Source organism: Salvelinus alpinus, chromosome 29 (genome assembly GCF_045679555.1).
Source record: "Salvelinus alpinus chromosome 29, SLU_Salpinus.1, whole genome shotgun sequence".
In the NCBI taxonomy this organism is placed as follows: Eukaryota; Metazoa; Chordata; class Actinopteri; order Salmoniformes; family Salmonidae; genus Salvelinus; species Salvelinus alpinus.
In genome coordinates, this window is record NC_092114.1 from 31,674,949 (window position 1) to 31,696,524 (window position 21,576).

Consider the following 21,576-nt stretch of genomic DNA (forward strand, 5'->3'; position numbering starts at 1 on the left):
GGGAATGACACCCATACAAGCGTTATAGTCCGATTTTACTCCCAACATAGTGAGAAATACACATATAAACAATAGACTAAATGTGGGCTGATTATGATGGGTGACAATGAGGAGATTCTGGATCTATCTCCCAAGCGGGGACGAGTACCTGACGTTTCCATGGTTTTGGTGGAACTATTACATAATCCATTAACTTTATGCCCCGCTATGACACTCTCCACTGTGGTATCGTCAAAACTGTACGTTTCAATAACGTTGCATCCATCTTCATCAATGGAACGTGTCCATTGGATAGGTTTCTGAGGTCTAAAGACGTGTCCTTCCTTTCAGATTATGTTTTTCTACCTCTTTGAGAGGAACAGGTTACGACAGCATACATACTGTAGACCCATCCTCCAGCCTCTAGTGTTGGCACCTTGCCACCAGGCAGCTGATAATGACCTATATGAATACAAGTGCCAGCATGATGGTACTACTCTTTTCTCCTGATGTCTGTGTAAATCCTTGTTTCCAATTGACGATAATGGAAGTGTAACTAACATGACCTGAAGTATCTGTAATTATGACCTACTGTCACTTCCTCATTCAAATCACACAAACACACACACCTGTTTTCTCTTTAGACACATCGGCCAAGCATGTGTTTTGCCTTTAAATCTTCACTCTCTCCTGCAGTGCTCCCCTTTAGGTGTGCTCTTCCATACAACAACATGGACACGGATGTTAACCAGCACTCACTGTCACGACAGAATGTCAAGTGGTTCTCTTTGAGGGAGGGGGAGGAGAGAATACAGAGAGGCCCTCCTGCCCCTGGTTCTGGGTTATTATTAGCCTACTGACGCAAGTGCCTTCCCCACGTCAGGGAAACCATGAATATGTTGACAATAAGCTGCTCAGGTCAATGATACCCCATGATGATGCCACCCTCTCCTCTTGTTGTCTCAACTTGGTTAGTCTCATCAGGGCCCCTCATATTCATAAGCTTCGAGAGGGAGACTGCTAGAGGGAGACTGCTAGAGGGAGACTGGTAGAGGGAGACTGGTAGAGACTGGTAGATGGAGACTGGTAGAGGGAGACTGGTAGGTGGAGACTGGTAGAGGGAGACTGGTAGAGGGAGACTGGTAGAGGGAGACTGGTAGGTGGAGACTGGTAGAGGGAGACTGGTAGAGGGAGACTGGTAGAGGGAGACTGGTAAGGGGGGGCTGGTAGGGGGAGACTGACACCTTCCACAAACAAGCAAGCATGCTCACACTCTGAAACACTTCATTATAGCAGGGGTTACAGCAGGGGTTATAACAGGGGTTATTAAAGTGGGGTCTGCGGACTGCAGGGGGTCCGCGGCCAGATCCCAAAATATATATATTTTTACATTGATTAACAACAACAGATTTAACACAAGTGATCAGTGGAATAAGTTTAGAAGGTGCAATATAATGTAATATTATTAATCTACAATTGATGTTCTTAACCCTGGACCTGGAGGCTAACTGGGATATTGGTATTCCAACAATTATCCACATTTTTTCTTGTATTCCCAAATTGTTTTAGTTTTTTAACATACATTCACTGTAATTTAAGTTTTAAAACTGCAACGGTTTATCTCTGCCTCATGGTAAAATGTGTAGAATTGCAGGATATTAGCTTTAAACCTGTAACAACAAAAAATCTCTCTGCACCATGACAAAATGTAATTTAAGTTTTAAAACTGCAACAGTTTCTCTCTGCCTCATGGAAAAATGTGTAGAATTGCAGGATATTACTGTAGCTTTAAACCTGTAACAACAAAAAATCTCTCTGCCCCATGACAAAATAGTGTAGAATTGAAGGAAATTAGCTTGAAAATTGCTAAATGTTCTCTCCGATGTCAAGAGTCGGGCCTTTAACATTTTACTGCAGTGGGCTAAATCAGGGTCACACAGAGTGTTTCTTGGTAGCCTTAAAAACTTCTTAGGGCTAGGCGCCAGCGGGACACCTGTCGACAACTTCCGGTGAAATTGGAGGGAGCGCAATTCAAATAAATAATCTTAAATATTATGGATATTAAACATTTAGGTAAATACAAGTGTCTTATATCGGTTAAAAACTTAAAATCTTGTTCATCTAACTGCATTGTCCGATTTACAATAGGCTTTACAACGAAAGCATGCCATGCGATTGTTTGAGGACGGCGCCCCAAATCAAAATATTTTTAGATTAAATATTCACTTACTTTTTGAAGATCTTCCTCTGACTTGCAATCCAAAGGTTCCCAGCTAAAACATGCATGGTCGTTTTGTTAGATAAAATCCTTCTTTTACATCCCAAAAACTCTGTTTAGTTGGCGCCATCGATTTGAGTAATCCACTCGTTCAACATGCAGAGAAAGGAATCCAAAAAGCTACCGCTAAACTTTGCTAAAACAAGTCAAAATATGTTTCTATTCAATCCTCAGGTACCCTAAAATGTAATTAAACCATAATATTTCATACGGAAAGAAGTATGTTCAATAGGAAAGTAAAATTATCAGGTGCCCTTTGTCGTGTTCGCACAGACTGATTTCCAACTCTGACTCCTAGTACTAAAACTCAAAATTCTTCCTCGTTTGGGAAGAAACAAGCCTGGAACCTTGAACAAAGACTGTTGACATCTAGTGGAAGCCATAGGAATTGCAATCTGGGAGCTGGATTTGGATATGACCCTACACGTTCCATTGGAAGAGCATTGGCTCTCAAAAAAAGAAATATTCTGGGTGGTTATTCTTTGGATCGTCACCTACCATATCTATTGTGTTATAGTCTCATACATTATTTTCACATTTCTACAAACTTAAAAGTGTTTTCTATCCAATGGTACCAATTATATGCATATCCTGCCTTCTGGGCCTGAGTAACAGGCAGTTTACTTTGGGCACGTCAGTCAGGCGGAAATTCAGAAAAAAGGACCCTAGCCCGTTAAACAAATCTACTTTGCAACAAAAGTATACACCTCCCACACATGGTTATGGGCTTAAAATGTACTACATTTTGAGTTTACATCCCAATATTACACTTTATATACATCACAGAAGATTGTATTATAACAAAACCTTTTGATATAGAAACACCTGATTTGCTGTGGCTTTTAAAAAACAATGTTTATGAAATAATGAAAAATATCATTAACATTCAACCCATGAGGCCACTACATAATTTGACTGCAGGAAAGGGCTGCAATGTTCCTTCCCGGGGCCTGAGACTTGGTTCATCAGGCCATGCACTGCCAAAGTCATAGTAAAACTACAAAGGCCACGGTGATCTGGACGAGACTGACGAATCGAGGCAACGGTAAGAATCTCTGGATTAACTATCTAATGTTAGCTAAATATCGTAATGAATCATTTGGCTACATTTATTTTAATGGACAATTCTGTGAACTGTCTTGTGCAAGTTTTAAACTGACACAATACCTGTTAGCAAAGGTGTCAGCTAGAGATGACATGCAGGAGTTTGCAGAGATTTGTAGTTGTGCATGATGTCTACTTTGATGCTAAATAGCCTTTTTGAATCTAAGAGTAAATAGAGACAAATATATTGATAAAAGTCACCTTGTCGGAGAGAGATCTACATGGTTATCAAAACGCAGTGGCGTGCCGTGGGCCTGGGGCCTAGGCCTTCAGTGAGGTACTACACAGTCCCACCCGAATTAATCCACCTCTTATTATCATCAATTATGCCATGGCTCTAGACACTATACATTTAGACAGAAACGCAGTATAACCAGGCGTTGCGTCACCTTGAAATTGACAAATTGAAATTTTTGGGTAAACAGTGTTTAACAGACAACTCAAGTTTGCAAAGCCAGTGTGGCTCCAAACACCAAATCGATCACTTGCAAATAATAGGCATTCCCAGCAGTACAGTTTGCAGTGCTTCTCGGAGCCTTTGAGCCATTGACAGCGCTCGTAGTTGAAACTTTGAAAGTGGCGAGCGAACGAACCCCTTTCCCGCCTGTGACAGGCTTTGTGGCGTCGGGCGACCTCTCCTTACAATGTCTAACTTTTCTTGAAAAGTTCGTCTTGAGAATGGCGTTATAATTATATCCTCGACGAAATCGATATCTTCTCCTCCTTCCGCCATTGTGGGTTCAAAAAACAGCTTAGTAGAGTTTCCTAGATCTGCATAGACCTGCCCATAGGACCTGCCTCTCAATATTGGTAATCCAATCAAAAGACGTGGACGCCCTAGGCCTGCTAGCTGGCTCCTGTGTAACACTGGAGCCAGCCAGCAGGCGTACAATAGCCAACTCTAAAGCTGATTGGTTGACACAAAATTTTAATTTCCATTCACTTTAAGCTACAAGCGCCCGCACTGTTGATTCTGAAGGCCTGAGAGCAGATTTTAGACCCCTGGCAACACATGATGGCTGAATATGATTGGATAAAAGATCTAACATAAAGACCAGCCCTCCAAATCTCAACCTGGGGCTGGAAGCAGTGCAACCAAGAGGAAAGCTATGAAATGAAGAGTATAACTCTTACTCTGGGGAATAATTTAATACATATTTGTGGGAAAATATATTTAAAAAAAATATATATTCTGATGATGTTTAGGCCAGCAGAGAAGGCCTTGCAGGCCCTGACGGCCCACCACTGTCAAAACGTCATGCCAGAGTAAACCCATACGAAACACAGCCCTTATTTTAAGTGTTTCTAAAATCCCCTATGGGAAGAATGAATTGTGGAAAACGATTGGAACCATTTCCCTGTTTGACCACTAAGTGTAATGGGTATTATGACAGCTCCAATGTGGGGCTCTATGCATGGGGCTGCTAAAATGTGACTGAAGTATCCAATGAAAGCAGCAGACTAGCCTCTACTGACGCAAGGGAAGTGGGCGTGTGCGCATGGCCTCTTGTAGTCTTCTGTATGTTGAGGTATTCATAAACCTCCCGCGCAACCAATCAGGACGCTTATGTTAATCCCATTTTCTTTAAACCCGTCAATATGCTTCCAACTGGATTACAGTTAGAAGTGTATCACAGTCACTGCGCAGGAGAATTTTGGAGATGACAAACGGTTTAGTTTACCGATCTATGTTTTATATGTGCAGAACTCTCGGACCTTTAGCCTAGATTGTTTTGAAACGTATGTTCTAAGTGACATCTGAGAAACGCGACAAGGGCGATTTTGTATGATTTATTGAAGATTTCAAGTTTCATTCCAACTTCAAAAGAAACACCTATTTTGGGAATTCCTTTGGTACTGTCCATAATAGCCTACATCCACCAACACTACCGAAGATTTTACTACCTTTCCCCGTCCCATCATGTCCTCCGGGGATGAGTCGGAGCAGAGTCGGCGGTTCTGTGTGTTGTCTTGGGAGCAGGTGCAGAGGTTGGACTCCATCCTCGGAGAGAGCGTCCCTATTCACGGACGCGGAAACTTCCCGACGCTTTCCGTACAGCCTCGGCAGATAGTCCAGGTGAGATAACGGCTTTGGTCTGATAATGAGGGACGATACTTTTCTCTAGCCTGCTTCCAAACTCATCACATATAGCCTAACTGTTATTTTCCTTTTCTTTTTAAATAGTTCAATCTTTATTTAATTCAGTCTCATCATAAATTGCTTTAGTGAATGAATAGCCAACTCAGGAATGTGTGTTAAAAAAAAAATTTAAGCACGCACGCTTGCACACTTTAACGCACATAGGCTACACACGCACACGCACTTTACAGTTGAATTTGAGAAGTAAGTAGAGTCAGGAAGGCGGTGTGTTTTGGGAGCATTCCAAGGCTAACCATGTCGTATTTATGTAATAGCATAATAATAGTACATTTGTCAGTGCTGTGGATGAGGATAAAAAGCTCCAATATTCTTCAAAATCAGGTCAGATACCATCTGTGAATTTGCTTCTGTGCCAGTCCTTTTGGCATGCTCATACACTGTATTTTTACAATAGTCTACTAAAGGTATTGGAAATATACTGGGGTGCCTTGTTAGCCTATATTTGAATATCCACCCATTGTATTGAATCATGACTTGTGAATCCTGTTATTTACATTCACTTTAACAGACAGGAGGAGATGTCAAGGAGCAGATGATCTAATGCTTTAACTGCCATTTTCCACTTTCTCATTCCAATCCTTCTGCGACCAGAGTCATTTCATTGGTCTACAAAACAATACAACTTTTACACATAGAGGGACAGAAAGTAAGGTACTGTATATTGAATTACAATCGGGCAGAGTATAGAGAAATTGAGAATGGAAAAGTTTCCTCTTGTCTCGTGTAGCTTTCATTAATGAAATGTAGGCCTGTGATCTGTATTGGTAGGTCAGACATATGTGAGGATGTATGCTGTATCCATGTTGTTCTAGTAGAAAACACCCAGGCTGGAAAAGTCTCCAGTAGGCTCTGGCTGGCCATCCAGTCCCATACCATCGGCAGTAAGCAATAGTACATATCTTCAGTGACGTTTTCCCTTCCTCTCTCTCTCCTGCCTGGAAAACCAACTGATCCAACCCAGGACCAAAACATTTTTTCCCCTTGCGGCCAGAAATATGTGTTCTTCGAGGTATTCCACAGGGCTCTCAATAGGGGGTGTTTATTGAAAAACTGTCATCTAGATAACATCTATTTATGGTGTGGCTCCATATTGTTGTGTGTGTGTGTGTGCGCGCCGTGGGAGGTGTAAAAGAGAAGTGTCACCGTTGCTGATTTAGTGCAGTGGATTGTGGGTAGATAAGCCCACATTGGGTTGACAGTCCTGAGGAACTTTACAATAGGCCTCCATACACACACACACACACACACACACACACACACACATTGTAGAATAATAGTGAACACATCAAAACTATGAAATAACACATATGGAATCATGTTGTAACCAAAAAAGTGTTAAACAAATCTAAATATATTTTATATTTGAGATTCTTCATAGCAGCCACCCTTTGCCCTGATGACAGATTTGCACACTCTTGGCATTCTCTCAACCAGCTTCATGAGGTAGTCACCTGGAATGCATTTCAATTAATTAGCAGGTGTGCCTTGTTAAAAGTTCATTTGTGGAATTTCTTTCTTTCTTAATGCGTTTGAGCCAATCAGTTGTGTTATCACAAGGTAGAGGTGGTATACAAAAGATAGCCCTATTTGGTAAAAGATCAAGTCCATATTATGGCAAGAACAGCTCAAATAAGTAAAGAGAAACAACATTCCATTATTACTTCAAGGCATGAAGGTCCGTCAATCCGGAAAATTTCAAGAACTTTGAAAGTTTCTTGAAGTGCAGTCGCAAAAACCATCAAGCGCTATGATGAAACTGGTTCTCATGAGGACCGCCACAGGAAAGGAAGACCCAGAGTTACCTCTGCTGCAGAGGATAAGTTCATTAGAGTTCCAAGCCTCAGAAATTGCAACTCAAATAAATGCTTCACAGAGTTCAAGGAACAGACACATCTCAACATCAACTGTTCAGAGTAGATTGTGTGAATCAGACCTTCATGGTTGAATTGCTGCAAAGAAACCACTACTAAAGGACACCAATAACAAAAAGAAATATGAGCAATGGACATTAGACCGGTGGAAATCCATCCTTTAGTCTGATGAGTCCAAATTTGAGATTTTTGGTTCCAACCGCTGTGTCTATGTGAGACGCAGAGTAGGTGAACGGATGATCTCCGCATGTGTAGTTCCCACTGTGACGCATGGAAGAGGAGGTGTGATGGTGTGGGGGTGCTTTGCTGGTGGCACTGTCTGTGATTTATTTAGAATTCAAGGCACACTTAACCAGCATGGCTTCCACAGCATTCTGCAACAATACGCCATTCCATCTGGTTTGCGCTTAGTGGAACTGTCATTTGTTTTTCAACAGGACAATGACCCAACACACCTCCAGGCTGTGTAAGGGCTATTCGACCAAGAAGGAGATTGATGGAGTGCTGTATCAGATGATCTAGCCTCCGCAATCACCCGACCTCAAACCAATTGAGATGGTTTGGGATGAGTTGGACAGCAGAGTGAAGGAAAACCAGCCAACAAGTGCTCCGCATATGTGGGAACTCCTATAAGACTGTTGTAAAAGCATTCCAGGTGAAGCTGGTTGAGAGAATGTCGAGAGTGTGCAAAGCTGTCATCAAGGCAAAGGGTGGCTAATTTGAAAAATTTCAAATATAAAATATTTTTTGATTTTTTTGAACACTTTTTCTATATGTGTTATTTCAGAGTTTTGATTGTCTTTACTATTATTAAACAATGTTGAAAATAGTAAAAAATAAAGAAAAACCCTTGAATGAGTCGGTGGGTCCAAACTTTTGACTGGTACTCTACATCAAAAACACGGTTTCCATGTGTTTGATGCCATTTCATTTGCTCTGTTCCCAACATTATTATGAGCCGTCCTCCTCTTAGCAACCTCCTGTGACACACATACACATACACACACTACCCAGTAGGCCTACCCAGTGGTGTTATACAGCCGAGATTACATATCCAGACGTTGAATGTTTATTAGTCTGTCAGATCAGATCAGATATTACTTCATGTTAACAGTAGAAGTAGAGCTATGGGTGCTAATCTGTTTTACTTGGCTTGGCCAGTCAAGGAAAGGGAACACACTTTTTCCAGGTTTGCTCATATCAAATTCAGGGTGTAGATTCTAGAATAGACTAGAACACAGTAGGGCAAACGCCTGAGGCAGATGTTTTCCCATGTTTTTGTTTTGTTCCTGTTCTCATTTCACCATTGTGAGCTTACTGGAAGTGAGCTCTTCTTTCCTGGGTGGGGGCGATGGCTTCCATTTCTGGTGCAGGATAAGGAAACTAGATTCGCTAGTTGGTCACACCAGTAACAGGGGCCTAGGTGGGTCAGGACTCTTGACAAGGTTGGCATGGTATCAGTGTGGTAAGAGTAGACCCAAAGCACTCACACACTCACACACCACAATACTATCCCAGTCACCTGGTTCTGTTGTGGGCCCTGCCAGATTGTAAGCCAACTCCTCTTTCGGTCTATTGTTGGTGAGACTGAATGACACAATGACACCATACGTCTCCATGAACATAGTTTGGTCTTACATTACAGTGTATAGCTCTGTTAGACCTCTACATATAGGCGTGTGCTTTGCTGTTGCTGGCTTTCAAGGAGGCAATTGTGGTGAAATGCCAGCTGAACTCAACATTGGCCCATAAAATGAAATGGTATGCCTGACTAGTTTTTCTTCTTCAAATCTCTCCGTCTCTCTCCCTCTCCCTCCGTCTCTCTCCGTCTCTCTCCGTCTCTCTCCGTCTCTCTCCCTCTCTCTCTCTCTCTCTCTCTCTCTCTCTCTCTCTCTCTCTCTCTCTCTCTCTCTCTCTCTCTCTCTCTCTCTCTGGAGATAAGATTTGAGCGGAGATAAGGAAAGATTTGAGACTAATTATGACCCTTCCTTTAGAATGTAGTCTCTTTAATTAAGTAGTTTTAGAATCTGGACTATTCTAGTTGTATGATAATATATACTGTATCACCAGTCTAGTTTTATGATAATAAACACTGTATCATCTGTCTAGTTTTATGATAATAAACACTGTATCATCTGTCTAGTTTTATGATAATAAATACTGTATCATCATTCTAGTTATATGATAAATAATTCTGTATCACCAGTCTAGTTTTATGATAGTAAATACTGTATCATCATTCTAGTTATATGATAAATAATACTGTATCATCAGTCTAGTGTTATGATACTAAATACACTATCACCAGTCTAGTTTTATGATAATAAATACTGTATTAGTCTAGTTTTATGATAATAAATACTGTATCACCAGTCTAGTTTTATGAAAATAAATACTGATACCAGTCTAGATTTATGAATGAATACTGTATCATCAGTCTAGTTTTTTGAATGAATACTGTATCACCAGTCTAGTTTTATGAATGAATGCTGTACCATTTCTAGTCTAGTTTAATGGCTGGTTCAGGTGCCATGACCACCCACAGCAAGGCAACTCATTCACCTCTGAGGAAAACCCCATCATCTGTTCCTGTTCTCCTACTGACAGTACACTAAGTATAATATGACTGGGCTGTCTTTGCTTGCCTTCGGGGCTGACTGGACCGGATGCCAGGGTCATAGACTACTAAACATCTCATGAATTTACTGATGCCATATACTTGTCTTGGCTGGGTCTTTGTGTGACTCTCTGTCCAGGCCAGGCAGTGTTCTAACTGGAGTTTAGAGGACCATGGGGTTTAGCTGGCTAACGGCTGTTTCTGAGACTGTTTTCTCACTGAAATAATATAACACATTCAGTTCAGTTCCAAATGGCACCCTATTCCCTGATAGTGCACTACTTTTTACCAGGTCGCTCTAGTCAAAAGTAGGGCATTACATAGGGAACAGGGTGCTATTTAGGCTATTCCCAGACTGAGGTAAATTAAATTTAGAGGAAACCCTCCAGACTGGAGTAGGAATGCAAAGAGACCGTATGTAACGCCTCGCCAAGACATTGTCAACGCCACCGTCTGGTCAGTTTGTGGCTTTTTTACAAGTCTACTACTCCTGCTTGACGTCGAGAGGAAGTGTTCCGCCTTAGCTCAACTTCACCAGGTGCTTGTTGCGTAATGCAGGAATGGAATGGCCTGCTTTTGGAGAGGAGGTGGAAGAAGGGTGTTACTTCTTATTTTGGGAGACTCTTTTGTGTTATAAGACATTATAAGGGGGTCTTTCAGGTTGACCTATTCCATTCAGTTAGACCTACTTGTCCTTGTACTCAGTAACATATAATACAGCCCATATAAGGATAATACATCCTCCTCATCATTTGTTTCAGGCTAGCAGTATGTATGACTATCTGAATGGTCTCATCATGGGTTGACACCCTCTGTCCAACCCTATATTTAGTAAGGCAGTTCTTACTGTTTATTATACTGAATATAAAAATCAACAACAAAAATATAAACAAAAATATAAATGCAACATGCAACAATTAAAAATATTTTATTGAGTTACAGTTAAGGAAATCAGTCAATTGAAATACATTCATTTAGGCCCTAATCTATGTGATTTCACATGACTGGGATATGCATCTGTTGGTCACAGATACCTTTTTAAAAAAGTAGGGGCGTAGATCAGAAAACCAGTCAGTATCTGGTGTGACCACCATTTTCCTCATGCAGCGCGACACACCTCCTTTACATAAAGTTGATCAGGCTGTTGATTGTGGACTGTGGAATGTTGTCCCACTCCTCTTCAATGGCTGCACAAAGTTGCTGGATATTAGTGGGAACTGTAACACGCTGTCGTACACGTTGATCCAGGGCATCCCAAACATGCTCAATGGGTGACTTAAATGTAAAATGTAAATGTCTGGTGAGTATCCATGGAAGAACTGGGACATTTTCAGCTTCCAGGAATTGTGTACAGATCCTTGCAACATGGGGCTGTAAATTTTCATGCTGAAACATGAGGTGATGGTGGCAGATGAATGGCACAACAATGGGCCTCAGGATCTCATCACGGTATTTCTGTGCGTTCAAATTCCCATTGATAAAATGCCATTGTGTTCATTGTCCATAGCTTATGCCTGCCCATACCAAAAACCCACCGCCACCATGGGGTACTCTGTTCACAATGTTGACATCAGCAAACCGCTCACCTACACAATCCCATACAAGTGGTCTGAGGTTGGAGGCGGCTTATGGTAGAGAAATGAACATTCAATTCTCATTCAAAAGCTCTGGTGGACATTTCTGCAGTCAGCATGCCAAATGCACGCTCCCTCAAATCTTGAGACACCTCTGGCAATGTGTTGTGTAACAAAACTGCACATTTTAGAGTGGCCTTTTATTGTCCCCAGCACAAGGTGCACCTGTGTAATGACTATGCTGTTTAATCAGCTTCTTGATATGCCACACCTGTCAGGTGGATGGATTATCTTGGCAAAGGAGAAATACTCACTAACAGGGATGTAAACAAATGTGTGCACAACATTTTAGAGAAATAAGCTTTTTGTGCATATGGAAAATTTCTGGGATCTTTCATTTCAGCTCATGAAACATGGGATCAACACTTTACATGTTGCTTTTATATTTTGGTTTAGTGTATAATGAATACTGCTTTTAGCTTAGTTCAACCTAATTCCAATAGACATACAGTGGGGAGAACAAGTATTTGATACACTGCCGATTTTGCAAGTTTTCCTACTTACAAAGCATGTAGAGGTCTGTCATTTTTATCATAGGTACACTTCAACTGTGAGAGACGGAATCTAAAACAAAAATCCAGAAAATCACATTGTATGATTTTTAAGTAAATAATTTGCATTTTATTGCATGACATAAGTATTTGATCACCTACCAATCAGTAAGAATTCCGGCTCTCACAGACCTGTTAGTTTTTCTTTAAGAAGCCCTCCTGTTCTTCACTCATTACCTGTATTAACTGCACCTGTTTGAACTCGTTACCTGTATGAAAGACACCTGTCCACACACTCAATCAAACAGACTCCAACCTCTCCACAATGGCCAAGACCAGAGAGCTGTGTAAGGACATCAGGGATACAATTGTAGACCTGCACAAGGCTGGGATGGGCTACAGGACAATAGGCAAGCAGCTTGGTGAGAAGGCAACAACTGTTGGCGCAATTATTAGAAAATGGAAGAAGTTCAAGATGACGGTCAATCACCCTCGGTCTGGGGCTCCATGCAAGATCTCACCTCGTGGGGCATCAATGATCATGAGGAAGGTGAGGGATCAGCCCAGAACTACACGGCAGGACCTGGTCAATGACCTGAAGAGAGCTGGGACCACAGTCTCAAAGAAAACCATTAGTAACACACCATGCCGTCATGGATTAAAATCCTGCAGCGCACGCAAGGTCCCCCTGCTCAAGCCAGCGCATGTCCAGGCCCATCTGAAGTTTGCCAATGACCATCTGGATGATCCAGAGGAGGAATGGGAGAAGGTCATGTGGTCTGATGAGACAAAAATAGAGCTTTTTGGTCTAAACTCCACTCGCCGTGTTTGGAGGAAGAAGAAGGATGAGTACAACCCCAAGAACACCATCCCAACCGTGAAGCATGGAGGTGGAAACATCATTCTTTGGGGATGTTTTTCTGCAAAGGGGACAGGACGACTGCACCGTATTGAGGGGAGGATGGATGGGGCCATGTATCGCGAGATCTTGGCCAACAACCTCCTTCCCTCAGTAAGAGCATTGAAGATGGGTCGTGGCTGGTTCTTCCAGCATGACAACGACCCGAAACACACAGCCAGGGCAACTAAGGAGTGGCTCTGTAAGAAGCATCTCAAGGTCCTGGAGTGGCCTAGCCAGTCTCCAGACCTGAACCCAATAGAAAATCTTTGGAGGGAGCTGAAAGTCCGTATTGCCCAGCGACAGCCCCGAAACCTGAAGGATCTGGAGAAGGTCTGTATGGAGGAGTGGGCCAAAATCCCTGCTGCAGTGTGTGCAAACCTGGTCAAGAACTACAGGAAACGTATGATCTCTGTAATTGCACACAAAGGTTTCTGTACCAAATATTAAGTTCTGCTTTTCTGATGTATCAAATACTTATGTCATGCAATAAAATGCAAATTATTTACTTAAAAATCATACAATGTGATTTTCTGGATTTTTGTTTTAGATTCCGTCTCTCACAGTTGAAGTGTACCTATGATAAAAATGACAGACCTCTACATGCTTTGTAAGTAGGAAAACCTGCAAAATCGGCAGTGTATCAAATACTTGTTCTCCCCACTGTACATATTCATATGTATTCATTGAACCATATAGTAAATTCCTATATATGCAACGTTGATTATTCCACAAGGACTATGGGAATTGATTCATATATATTCTAGTTTTCACAGAATATTCAGGATGTTTTTAATATTCGGAATGTTTTTATTAGTGACCATCTGTCCAGAGGGTATCATCTGTCTAGAGGTTTACCAATAGAAACTGATTGCTTTTCTCATTGGAACACAACACAGATGTGCACAGCAGGGCTCCTTAAAGTGCTTTTATTGGCAAATCAATTCTCTGTTATTTCCACCCGTAAAAAGGACTGGCTTTGAAAATCAACATTCTTTATTTCTTGACCTTAAGTTTATGTTTTGAACCTTTTCCTCAATAGACTTTTCATGGGGGTGTCATTTTTCATTTTGAGTACCACTACCCCTTCCTTTGGGATCCTGTCACAGTAGCTGAATATTAATGTCCTTCAATCACAAAGTGACACAGTGGGTTTCTGGGTCTGGGTAAAGGAGGTTACAATTAAGGCCTGAAAAGATGCAATAGTTTGGGAAGAGAAGGAGCCCAACACACATATTATGCATGTCTCAATTTGTTCGTTTTTTAGTCTGTCTTTGTTTTTAGGTTGGTAGGGAGGAGGCCGTTACCTAAATTCATGAATGGGGATCTAGCTACATAAGTCAGGCAGCAGAGACTTGGCAGAATACTCTCCTTTCCTAGCATAGTGGTGAAGCCAACATAACCTAATTCCTCAGACACGGCTTTGTGTGTGTGAGTGTGTGTGTGCGTGTGTGTGTGTGTGCATGCGTGCGTGCGTGCATGCTTGCGTGTGTGTTGCGAAACAAAAGTACAGGCTCCCCACTGGGCACAGATGCCAATTCAACGTCTACTCCACGTTGGTTCAACGTGATTTCATTGAAATGAGGTGGAAACAGCATTGATTCAACCAGTGTGTGTCCAGTGGGTCAGGAAACATTCCTATCCTGAGTTGGTTAAAACCATATTTCACTGTGGGGGGGGGGACTGATACAGATATACATTTTTAATGAAATGTTGGCACTGTAGCAAAGTTGTGGACAACAACTGCAAGAAAGAGGTATTGTGATAGTAGCGAAAGTGGATAGCTTATGTTGTAATGTCTGTCTTAGGCTTAACTTGTGAACTTGATCCGACCTGGAAGGGATTGTGCAATTGTGTACGTATACAGACTAGATACCTGGCTGAATACTTGGATCAGTGTCTGGATAAAGATACCAAGTGTGTGTACTTGGTAACCATGGTCATGCCTGTTAAGGACTGTCCCAGTTTCTTGATTTCCTTTTTGGAGTGCTGTAACAGTCAGGAAGCTTGAAATATCTCAGCTGCCTTTTCTTAAGTCCAGAAGCTTCCCTTAACTCCAGGATCCACCCCTGACGGTTCTGTTCTGTGACCCAATAAGCTCGTGAACCATATCTTTGCCAAGTATGTTGGCACAATCATACCAGAGTTTTTATAAGTTCACAACCCAACCCCATTTGTCTACGTCACACAGATTTGTACGTTTTCTTCTAGATAATCTTCAGGTCAGCTGGAGTTCCTCCTGAAGTTAGAGACAACAATACAAGCATTGGCTTGCTGTGTCCCACAGAGAAATCTCTGATTCTCCATGCATAACTAAGGGGACTTTAGGTCCACCCTATCTTAATTCAGCTGAGCTACAGTAACTCTGTATCGTTGGCTTTTTACAAGCTAGAGACTATATGTAGGACAAGGGACTTTAAAGTAGCTGGCAAACATAGGGGATATTATTGTCCAGTCAGAGGCTTTTAATTTCTTCAGTGTCATCTCTCTGCATAAGAGAAAGAGATATATTTGTATTTTTTATGAAAATAGGGAGTTCATGATCAAATTAAAAGGCTGTGCGTTGGAAAAACAGAAATGAATGATTACATTTGTTATTTCATGTTGTTGCTTGTCATTATTTGGGTCATTCCACCAATTCAGTGTCTATTTTAAGAAATGTAACTTGATTTCATTTTAGCATTCTGTCATAATGAGCACATGTTCAAGAACATGTTTTCCCATCTCAAGAGGTTAAATTAAAAAAATGACAATAGTAAAGTAGCAGGGTAGACCATAACAGGATTGCCAATTCCATCATAAATCAGCCATAAATCCCCTCATGACAGGGGGAATGGAAGCTTGTTGTTTGCAACTGGGAGTGGCAATTGAATGCAAGCTTCACAAAAACTAAATGAAATTGATAAAACATTTCTAGCCTGTCTATCTATAGGTAAAAGGCTTGACGTGTTGTGCTCAACCCGCTCAGTTTTCCACCAAAAGAGTAGAACCAGCTATTAGATGTTCAATATTTCTTGTGAAAAAATAATATTTTAAAAGGAGTAGCTTCACCATATTAAAATGATAGTTAAGTTCACTTAACGGAGTTGACCTTAAAATGAGGGACAGATGTAAATGAATCACTAATCACATGAAATAAATCATCATCTTCAGAAATGACTTTGTCAAAGCAACAAAATAACAATGTTGGTGAAACCTGGAGACATTTTTGGATTTAGTGGGTTGAAATCTTCCTAGAACTGACACAGGGTTGATGGAGGGACATGTCAAAATGTTTTTTTAAGTATTTATTGACTTCTCAGTGTGGCATAAGGAACTTAATTTAATATAACAGGCTTTTCAAATTCAATATTGGTTCACAATTTCTACTTAAAATATCAAATGGATAATGGAGTCCCTCTCTATTCTCATCCACACAACAAATTATTGTATGCTAGTATTTTGTCTTTACTGTTATGAACATTGGCTGAAAGCTAGGGGAACCATTCCTTGATTGAAATGTAAATATTACCATTTCAAAAGAAGAGGTAGTGACCATTATAGCAACGTTTCGACTTGCAGTGGCATGTTATCTCTCTATCACTCAGATGTCAAACTCATTCCATGGAGGGCTGTATTCAGGTTTTCACTCCTCCCTTGTACTTGATTAATCAATTAAGGCCACTGATTTGGTAGGAACTTCCCTCACCTGTTGTCTAGGTCTTAGTTGGACACAAAATGAAAGGAAATGCCAAAAACCAGCAGACACTCGGTCCTCCAGGAATGACCTGCTTTCTCAGATCAATTGCAAGAAAAACAATACTAAAAAACGTATTTGATTGGAGAAGAAAATCGACAATAAAGTGTCTTTCTAATAGTATCTCTCCGATCACTCACCCATGTGTCTGTCTTTCCTGTTCAGGTGGTTCGGGCGCGTCTGCAGGAGCGTGGTGTGGTGGTCCGAGATGTGAAGCTGAACGGTTCAGCAGCCAGCTATGTGCTCCACCAGGACACGGGCCTGGGCTACAAGGACTTGGACCTCATCTTCGGCCTGAACCGGACTGATGACAAGACCTTTCGTGTGGTCAAAGACGTGGTCCTGGACAGCCTGGTGGACTTCCTACCTCCGGGGCTCAGCCGTGTCTCGCCCATGACCCTCAAAGAGGCCTACGTCCAGAAGCTGGTGAAGGTGTGCAACGACACAGACCGCTGGAGCCTGATCTCCCTCTCCAACAACACGGGGAAGAACGTGGAGCTGAAGTTTGTGGAATCCCTCCGAAGGCAGTTTGAGTTCAGCGTGGACTCGTTCCAGATCGGCCTGGACTCACTGCTGCTGTTCGACCGCTGCTCAGAGACGGCCATGTCCATGTCTGAGAGCTTCCACCCCACTGTGGTTGGAGAGAGCATGTACGGGGACTTCCAGGAGGCCCTGGGACACCTCCGCACCAGGACCATAGCCACGCGCAGCCCCGAGGAGATCCGGGGAGGAGGACTGCTGAAGTACTGCCACCTGCTAGTGCGAGGGTTTAAACCGGACTCAGAGGCTCAGATGAAGCTTCTGCAGCGCTATATGTGCTCACGCTTCTTCATCGACTTCCCGGACATTGGCGAGCAGCAGCGGAAGCTGGAGGCGTATCTCCAGAACCACTTCAACGGCATGGAGGACAAGCGCTACGACTGCCTGGTGACGCTGCGGCATGTGGTGGACGAGAGCACCGTGTGCCTGATGGGGCACGAGCGCCGCCAGACACTGGCACTGATCTCGGCACTGGCGCTACGGGCCATGGCAGAGCAGAACGCCATCCCGGCCCTGGCTAACATCACCTGTTACTACCAGCCGGCGCCTTATGTCAGAGACGTCAACTTCAGTAACTACTACATAGCGCGGGTCCAGTCGCCCATGAGTAGCTCTTATAGTAACTCTTACCACAGGACATGGCTGCCTTGTAGCTAAATGATGTGGATCAGTGGAGCGTAAGGGGACTATGTTGTTTTTTTAAGCTTCTAGTTTCCCAAATGGTAGCCTATTCCCTACGTAGTGCACTACTTTATATTACCAGGAAACTATATAGGGAATAGGGTGCCATTGTAGACGCACCCTCTGTCTTATAGTAATGTGAGCTGAGCAGTTCGATAGAGTGCTTTGTTCAGTCCACCTGTAGCAAAATGGCTTCTTGTGGGAGACTTGAGGACAGTCCACTGAGGACCAAAAAAGGAAAAATTGTATTGTATCTTTTTGCCAAATCTTCAGCTGCAACCCATCCCACTAAATTATATCAATGAATACTGCTGTAAATCTGATTTGAGCCGTTGTTATGATGTTTGTTACTTTTCTGTTCTGAAGCGTTGGCTTCTTTTGATATATGTACGATGAAGACTGGTGATCTATTTTGATGTGTAGAATGGTTGAAATGTGACGGAAGAACTTTTCAGCTTCCCAGTCTTGATAAGGGACTTGAAGTATATTTGGATCCATAAAAATAAATGTAAATAAGAAACCAGGAAGCTGTATTCTGTTCTGACTGTGGTTTCAACTGACCTTTTCCTTTGAAAACGTAAGGACCAAAGAATTCAGTTCTTGTGTAGCGTGAAGAAAATAAAACAGACTTTTGTGATTCTAAGTGCCTGAAAAACCAACCGACATCTTAAAGTAGTTTGATCTGTAAATGAAATAACTGTATTTGAATCTATTTCACCCAGGTTACTGTTCATTTCTATATCCAGGGTCAGGGTGTTTCCTTTTCAGATAATAAAACATTTCAATGGAAACATTGGTATTATTTCTTTCTTTCTCAGTCTTCACATTCCTAATGGTTTCAGGAATATGTTCTATATGTACTGGATGTACACTATATATACAAAACTATGTTGACATCCCTTCAAGTTAGTGGATTCTGCTATTTCAGCCCCACCCGTTGCTGACAATAAAATTGAGCACACAGCCATGCAATCTCCATAGACAAACATTGACAGCAGAATGGCCTTACTGAAGAGCTCAGTGACTTTCAACGTGGCATCGTCATAGGATGCCACATTTCCAGCAAGTCTGTTCATAAAATTTCTGCCCTGCTAGAGTTGGCCCGGTCAACTGTAAGTGCTGTTATTGTGAAATGGAAACGTCTAGGAGCAACAACGGCACAGCCGCGAAGTGGTAGGACATACAAGCTCACAAAATGGGGCCGCTGAGTGCTGTAGAGCGTAGCACGTAAAAAATAGTCTGTCCTCAGTTGCAAAATTCACTACCAAGTTTCAAACTGCCACTGGAAGCAAAGTCAGCACAATAACTGGGAGCTGGGAACTTCATGAAATGGGTTTCCATGGCTGAGCAGCCGCACATAAGCATAAGATTGCCATGTGCAATGCCAAGCGTTGGCTGGAGTGGTGTAAAGCTCGCCACCGCAGTGGAAACGCATTCTCTGGAGTGATGAATCCCGCTTCACCATCTGGCAGGCCGACGGACGAATATGGGTTTGGTGGATGCCAGGAGAATGCTACCTGCCTGAATGCATAGTCCCAACTGTAAAGTTTTGTGGAGGAGGAATAATGGTCTGGGGCTGTTTTTCATGGTTCGGGCTAGGCCCCTTAGTTCCTGTGATGGGAAATCTTAACGCTACAGCATACAATGACATTTCAGACAATTCTATGCTTCTAACTTTGAAGTAACAGTTTGGTGAAGGCCCTTCCCTGTTTCAGCATGACAATGTTCCTGTGGACAAAGCAAGGTTCATACAGAAATGGTTTGTCGAGATCGATGTGGAAGAACTTGACTGGCCTGCACAGAGCCCTGACCTCAACCCCATCGTACACCTTTGGGATGAATTGGAACGCCGACTGCGAGCCAGGCCTAATCGCCCAACATCTGTGCCCAACCTCACTAATGCTCTTGTGGCTGAATGGAAGCAAGTCCCCGCAGCAATGTTCCACATACTTTTGGTTATGTTGTGTTTCTAACAGGTTCCAGCACATCCCATTGGAATGAGAAGACACAGACACAGACATGAAGGGCGAGTAGGTGAAGTGTCTGTACCTGTATGCCTTAACAGAGACATTCAAGGTGCAATCTGCAATATTTATTGCTGTTTAATTGTTCTTTCCATTAATGGTATACCCATACACATACCCCATCCCTCAGCTTTATAGAATGTTGGGGCTGCTGTTTGTTGAAACACAAATGATCCCATCGGTCTGACACCAATGCCGAAGACACATACAAACACTTCCTTGTTCTGTTCTGTTCCCGCCCCCTCAGCGTTACCATGGGAATCTGAATCCCCTCTGCCCTCATAGCCATCCATACATTAGCCATTTAGTTCCGCCTGCATGTCATCCATCACATCCAATGAGGGGTTTCCTTGCCCCCCTGTCTCACTGGATAGAGGGGAGAGAAGAGGAAATGGCTGTTGCCTGTCTTGGATGAGTTGCATTCTGTGTGTTTTGTTTGAGCAGGCAGCTGAGGGCCAGGTGGTAAAATGGAGACGTTTGACCAGAGTTAGTATTGTATTGTAATGCATGCCTTTTGCAGACTAGGCAACTTTAGCTTACAGGATTTTTTTTACATTCATCATGAATGTTAAGCATTTCCCCACGCTCATCACTGAATTCTTACCATGTCTCCCACACAGGGTGTTTCTATAGCCGGGTCCTAGATCTGTTTTTTCTGTCTTGCCATTGGCCATATAGGAGTTGGCTATACAGTATAAACAGATCTGGGACCAGGCTAGGGCTCTATTCAATCCGAATCACGGAAGTTCAACTTTCCAACGTGATTAAAATTTAAAGGCAATGTTCCGCTTTAGTGGAGACTGCGTTCATGGTAAACACTGCATATGTCAGCTCATCAGTAAATGATCTTCACATTTCTATCGCAGAGTCTGTAAAACTTCTTTCTCTGAACTTTGACCTTGGTGTGTTCTACAAGTCTGAACCCTAGTACAACATCTGGCAGTGGAGATTAGGACGACTGCACCCCATGAACGTTGCATCTGATATAAACAGAACCCCTTGTCTATGACCTGTTACTATAACAGTTAAGATTACAGTTCATTTGGGAGGAAAAGAGTCTGTCATCGTGATTAAAGAGGCAAGATGAAAATGTGACGAGGGAAATCTCCCTTTCTGGAATAGCTGTCAGAGCTGTTGGTTCATTTATCCCATACAGCTACAGAGAAGCCAGAAGCTGTTGGTTCATTTATCCCATACAGCTACAGAGAAGCCAGAAGCTGTTGGTTCATTTATCCCATACAGCTACAGAGAAGCCAGAAGCTGTTGGTTCATTTATCCCATACAGCTACAGAGAAGCCAGAAGCTGTTGGTTCATTTATCCCATACAGCTACAGAGAAGCCAGAAGCTGTTGGTTCATTTATCCCATACAGCTACAGAGAAGCCAGAAGAAAGAGAAGAAGGAAAAAAGTAGGAACACCCTTGGAGTTTCCCCTGGAAAAATCCCACATAAACTACAGCACTGAGACAGTGAGACACGAGGTGTCTTCTTCTCACTGCTCCTTTAACTGACTGATGATTTCTTTCTGGTCTTGGTACACCGGACCTTATGACTCAGCCACAA

The 21,576-nt window shown here is 42.4% G+C and overlaps 1 protein-coding gene across 1 annotated transcript; it reads left to right on the top strand.

Annotated features, from left to right (window-relative positions):
- The first annotated feature begins 4,977 nt into the window (after positions 1-4,977).
- LOC139558444 (terminal nucleotidyltransferase 5A-like) lies at positions 4,978-18,781 on the top strand. The gene is made up of 2 exons (XM_071373579.1): positions 4,978-5,438; positions 16,935-18,781. The coding sequence occupies exons 1-2, from the start codon at positions 5,283-5,285 to the stop codon at positions 17,964-17,966; spliced, it is 1,188 nt and encodes a 395-aa protein (XP_071229680.1). The 5' UTR covers positions 4,978-5,282; the 3' UTR covers positions 17,967-18,781.
- The last annotated feature ends 2,795 nt before the right edge of the window (positions 18,782-21,576 follow it).

Bases quoted from the DNA above. Each gene is read 5' to 3' on its own strand.
- LOC139558444 (XM_071373579.1), top strand. From the start codon at position 5,283: ATGTCCTCCGGGGATGAGTCGGAGCAGAGTCGGCGGTTCTGTGTGTTG. The intron at 5,439-16,934 runs GTGAGATAACGG...TTTCCTGTTCAG, and splicing joins AGCCTCGGCAGATAGTCCAG to GTGGTTCGGGCGCGTCTGCA.